Below are 6,099 nucleotides of genomic sequence, written 5' to 3'. Positions count from 1 at the left end.
GATTAACTAGTTTTATTCACTTAAATGCTTAACCGGTGTGTCTCTGCTGTACACGAAGTAACGTCAAGAAATTTCTATTTACTTTACAAAATTTAAATAACCACTATTTGATTAGATTTACATAAAAGTAAATTATTTTTTAATTTTTCAAAGAAAAAACATAAATAACGTTAGAAACATTTACTAAATAAATAAAATATTGTAAGCATTATACAAAATCACCATCATGACAAGTATATTTATGTGTCATTGTAATAACACATGATATACAAACATCATGTTTTCATCAATATTAATAAAAGAGTATTTTTATTTTGAAATATAATATAAATTAAGTTGAATAAAGTGTGAGTGTTTGAGAAAAGAGAAACAAGAACTCCAGATAAAAGCATAACTATGAGTATTATTGAAAAATAAGTATAGATACAGTGGAAGCAAAGAACATATACAAAAGGAGAAGAGGAAAAGGAAACCAGAATTAACAAAAAAAATTTTATAACACTGCAATCGAACGTTTCTGAGAATCCACTGTTCGGTGTTGGAAGTCTCACATGGACTACAAATAAGGCCAATTTATAATATAAGTGAGGTGCAAACCTCACCTTACAAACCGGTTTTGTGAGGTTGAGTTAGACTTAAACCCGCTTTCTAATATGGTATCAGAGTCATGGTTAAAGTCTATCCTAGCGACATTTCTTGTTTCTTGGACATTTTTATACCTCGACGTGAAGGGGATGCGTTGGAAGTCTCACATCGACTAGAGATAAAACCAATTTATAATATATAAGTGAGATACAAATCTCACCTTACAAACCGGTTTTGTGAGGTTGAATTAGACTTAAACTCACTGTCTACTATTCGATAGTATAAAGTCGATCGGTCGGTAAGATACTGTTGTTCACTGTTCAGTAACAACAGCAGAAGATATCTCTGAAGATCTCTATCATAAAGAAAAAATATTAGTTTTTTATTAAGTTTTAAAATATTCTTGAAAAATGTATGTTTATAGTTTTTCCTAGAAGATACTTCGTATTAATGAAATTTTTTTCGTCTAACTTCGTCAAATGCTATAACTATTTTCATACACAGAAAGATTTATTGGCACAGAAGATAAAACATTCATATGATACAGTATGTGCTGTCTTGGAAGAAACATCCATTTGCAGGATTTGCTAGATTCGGTCAAAAAACACGCACAGGCCTATACTCCAATAATATAATACTTTATGCCAATTTTACACTCATGCATGACATGGTAGACAACAATTGCCATCAAAAAGAAGTTGAAGTAATGCTAAAAGATATCATTTATGAAATTGGTAATATCTGAAACTGAAATAATCATTCCATAATTCTATCCGGATCTTAATTCTCACCACAACTTTCATCAACCTAAGTGTTAATTAACATTTTCACTTGTTCCAGATCCAAATTTTATCGATTAATATTATTAGTGTAATATGTCAATCATTATATATCTGAAATTAGTTTGAAAATCTCGTTATCAATTTATGGTAAGCATTAATATTTATATTTCAAGTATATCGGCCTATTGTTATTGTTATTAATATTTGGAATTTAAAGTGATGTGAAATTATTGAGTGAAATATTACAATCATTCAATTTCATACGTTAAAATTGTATCTGTTTTTCACTATAGGAACCTCATCTGTAAGAATCCCAAACTTCTTGAGAATGACAAGGAGAAAGGTGGACCACAAACTTCATCTCCATATATTCGCTTATAGCACTGAACACAGAAGTTAGTTGACCCTTCATTCTTGTGATATATCAAGGGAAAAGTAGGTTGAAACATGATTAGGAAACCAAACACCCCAACATTCAACGTAGTAATAATAAACTTTGCAACTTGCGCGAATGACATAAAATGTTTTTCTTTTCATTATTCCTCTCCTTTAATCAATTTTATTATGTTAACCACGGTGAAGAACTTCAGAGTGGAATCAAAGGTGTAATAGAACACTAGGGCAACACCTGAATCTGTTAATTCAAACCAGTTATAAACTAAACAGCATTTGGTTCCAAGACTTCGAGGTTTTAGAGTTTTAATTAATAAACACGCCTACAAAGTTATAATTAACTTCATAAACCAGCACCTGTATATGGCCAAAAAAGATTGTTCTACACATCACAAATCACATACATATAAAGGACAAGAAAAACATAAAAGCAACCTAGGAGCTAGCAAACCCCCTCTACCTTAACGTAGACAGTGCTAGTTGTACCTATACATAAGGGAAAAAAAAAAAAAAATAGAACCAAAGACAAGGAAAATAATGGCAATACTCTTGCCACACATTACATTAATTTCGTCATGTCCAAGCAAAAAGGTTTGATGTGAGAGTTCGCCCATATAATTCATAACAGGATACCTTTTCTGCTCTCTTTTTCCTTTTCTTCACCATTTAAAGCGTTTATATATAGTTATAATTTTTAAGTACTAGTGCTGAATTTAATTAACAAAAGGGTTTAACTAGCATTTGTCTTATGGGAAATTCCACAGGCTTGTCTCATGTTCGATGTTTTCTGGGCTATTAGGTTCCACACCAATGTCAAAAGGAGGAGGACTAAGCAGCATTCCCTCAGCCATATTTACCAGAACATTGGGCATGTCAAAGATCAAATCCTCGTCCACGAACTCGTTACTTGTCCCTGCTTGCTTCTCTTGTACCCCTGAAGACTTATTATTCCCTGTTGGCGTCTGCATAGCATCCTTCGCAGCTCCGGCAGCCGCCGCCGCAGCCGCTGCCGCCACCTGAATGTCACGCGCCGAGAGTGAATCGGGGACAGGAAGGGAGGAAGCGGAGTCAGGGAAATTCAGCTCCGCATCCTTACCTACGTGTATTTATATCAGATACCATATCATGTACGGATACATTGATATTAACGAAAATAAAATAAAAATTATAAACTATTATTATTATTATTATAAATCTATGTCTCATTTCTTATTTGAGATTATGTTTTATTAATTCAATTCATAATTAAATCTTTTCGTATTTTACGTCTAATAATATTTCTTAGAGGAGTATCATATGAAATGTAGATGTCATGTACGGACAATGTAACAAATAATCGAAATATCTGTTATCCTTAAAAATAATGTATTTTTTAGTTAAACATAATTTTATTTTGTTATAGCTTTAAACTATTGATTTAGACATATATTTTCATGTCAACGTAATATTTAACAACTATTTATAAATTTTAAAAAAATTAAAAATTTATGTAATTTTTAAGATTTGGAAACTATTTAATCAGAATATACTGATACTAAAATTAAATATGAAAAGATATATATATATATATATATATATATATATATATATAAGAAGAAGAAGAAAAAAACATTTTTCCTGTCACAAATTCTTACCCTTGAGAGCATAAGCTGCCACGTCATAAGCCACTGCGGCCATTTCAGGTGTGGGAAATGTGCCTAACCAAATCCTGCTAGGCTTTTTTGGCTCACGGATCTCAGACACCCATTTTCCGTTGCTCCTCTGGCGCACGCCGCGGTAGCGGGTGGTTCCCGAAGAGGGTCTGCTGCTGCCGGTTGCATTATGAGAATACATGGTGGCTATGTGATGTGTGAAGGCGTGTGTTGTGAGTGAAAGTGTATGGCAATTGAGTGAAGCCATTTATGGAGGAGAGTTTAACGAAGGCGGGAGAAGGAGTAGCGGAAAGTGCAAACCAGTTGTTTCTGAATTGCGGCCTGTAAATGGTTGGGGTGTAATCCAGCATGGCTTTGCCAACGATTCATAGGTCGGAGAGCGTGTTCTGTTACAAAATAAAAACTCAAAAAGAAAAACATCAATTCAATTCGCATAACTTATCCAACGTCAAATTTTGTTACAGTGATAGTGCACTTTGTCAATAGTGTATAACATCACTAAAACCCTGTTTTCCTTTTTCAATTATTTCCAACAATGATTTTCGAGAACATAAAACATGGATATTTCTTCTTATTTATACAGTGCTGTGCAGCAGGAGTGACAAGTGTTCGAGATAGCACATAGGATTATTACTGACGTAGGATTCTCTCCCATCCATGGCAAATCAAATTTACGAGAAGACATGTTTTATTCTCCAACCATTTAATTAGGTAGGGTTTTCTGATCTTGTCGCAAGTGATCATCCATCAGTATAATTTTCATTCAGAGACAGCACAGTACGAGGCTAGTTTTGTTTCGTCAGCATCATGGAAATTAATTATTATTCGCTTCTCCACAAATTATCGTGTATGGTTTAAGTTTGTCTAGATTTTTCATTTTAGGGATTTCTATGTGCGATTGATTTTGCATCATTACACCTAGGAAGTGTTTTTTATTTCTTCTTTTTTGTGTTTTAGCCACGATAGACAGGGAATCTCGCTGCTGAAAACGTTAGGAGGAATTTAATTGAGTTGTTAACTATCTTGGAAGAAACAAGTGAATACGTTCAATGGATCGTGCGAGAGGTAGAACACCCTCTTTCAAGCTTCAAATCAAAAGTAGTAAGTTCTCCTATGTAAATACATTAATACAGTTTAGTTCCAATTGATGGGGGAGCAATATTTGTTTATATTTGGAAAGTGTGTTTCTTTTACCACCCTCATTCGTATTACTTCTGAAAAATATACAAATAAGGAAAGAGAAAAAAAAATGGTAGACCAAAAGAGTAATGTAATAAAAAAAAAAGTGAAAAATTAATACTTATTTACCATCTAAAATATTAATATTTTATTTCTATTTTTTTTAGCTTAAAATACTGTTACATATTGTTATATTGTTAAAATAAGTTATGAAATGGAGATTTTTAGTCAAATTATGATTTTTCTAGGTATAAAGTGAGGCTAATTAGTATTTATTTTCCCACACCGCTTGATCGTATGGTAACGATGAGACGCATAAACCAACAAAATACTATGTATAGAAACCTTTGACAACAACTGACAAGAGATTTCGATGTTCATGACAGTTTTCTACGTACACCACCACGTTGCAAATCAAACACAATTAATCACACAACCATATACACAACATCATACATAAAGAAATACAACAAATATGACAGAGAACAAATTTACCATAACATATAAATACATAATTGAGCACAGCAAAATTTTAAAAAACATTTGTACCACATGACATAACAATGCGACTGTATTATGCCATACATAAAAGCTGTGTGTCTCCAAATTCTGACAAATCATGGTCAAACCCAACATGCGAAACTTGTACCGAAAAACTTACAATTACTTTAATACAATTCATTAAGAAAAAAATTCAATTACTCTTTACCCACCAAGAAAAACAGTCTCATGTAAAATGGAAAGAAATGGGTGTCTCGCTCTATCGTAACATGTCAATGGTTTAAAAGGAAATACAGAAACAAAAACTATAGAACCATGTTATGAATTAAAAATATAATCACAAATCGAAACAAACTCATACGATTGTCAACCATATTGTATACCTTTTCCTAAACAAGGTTTAAACAATAGAAAAAACATATATAATACATCATTCATCGTATTCTTTAATTAGCTTTGGACCATAAAGGGGTAATAATTGTTTTCAAACAAATGTCCTTATAACCAATCTTTTTATGAATAGATCTATGTTTGTTAAAGCAAAAGGTTTAATAGGTTCGTTGGTCCCTATTTCTGTGGGTTTGTTCCAATTGGATCCTCGTTTTCTGAAAGTGCTCAATTAGGTCTCTATTTCGGTAAAATTGAGTCAATACAACCCTTATCGTTAAATAACAATGAACGGTGTTAATATTCTTGCATAGTGGCATGCTGACTGTAAATTTTTAATGATGTGGCACTGATTGTAGATTTATCACTCGTTCTCAACCAATATGCCCATGGAAACCTCATAAAAAACGTTGTCGCTTCACCCCCTCGTCCTCATCAACTAGTACGCCCAAATTTATGCATCGTTCCACCTCCTCTAGCTTCACTGTACCTGAGGGTTTTTAATTTGGGGAATATTTCCCATGTGCCTGTGAGTGAGTTTTTTGCAATTTGGAGGTTTATAATTGTATTAGGGATTTACAGTTGTATCAAGGGTTTCTAATTTTCAGACAAAGTCTATG

The 6,099-nt window shown here is 32.8% G+C and overlaps 1 protein-coding gene across 1 annotated transcript; it reads right to left on the bottom strand.

Moving 5' to 3' along the window:
• Window positions 1-2,487: 2,487 nt before the first annotated feature.
• On the bottom strand, window positions 2,488-3,452 carry LOC106771757 (ethylene-responsive transcription factor ERF024). Its single transcript, XM_014657754.2, has 2 exons — window positions 3,395-3,452; window positions 2,488-2,856 (listed from the first exon to the last, which is right to left on the bottom strand). Exons 1-2 carry the CDS (start codon window positions 3,435-3,437, stop codon window positions 2,507-2,509), a joined length of 393 nt encoding a protein of 130 aa, XP_014513240.1. The 5' UTR covers window positions 3,438-3,452; the 3' UTR covers window positions 2,488-2,506.
• Window positions 3,453-6,099: the final 2,647 nt, after the last annotated feature.

The sequence above is a fragment of the Vigna radiata genome, chromosome 8 (assembly GCF_000741045.1).
Source record: "Vigna radiata var. radiata cultivar VC1973A chromosome 8, Vradiata_ver6, whole genome shotgun sequence".
Taxonomy (NCBI): domain Eukaryota; kingdom Viridiplantae; phylum Streptophyta; class Magnoliopsida; order Fabales; family Fabaceae; genus Vigna; species Vigna radiata.
The sequence above is the reverse complement of the archived record's forward strand: the minus strand, read 5'-3'. Positions and strand labels throughout refer to the sequence as shown.

Excerpts from the sequence above, each read along its gene's own strand:
- LOC106771757 (XM_014657754.2), bottom strand. The coding sequence starts at position 3,437 with ATGGCCGCAGTGGCTTATGACGTGGCAGCTTATGCTCTCAAGG. Across the intron at positions 2,857-3,394 it reads GGCAGCTTATGCTCTCAAGG|GTAAGGATGCGGAGCTGAAT; the intron begins GTAAGAATTTGT and ends AAATACACGTAG.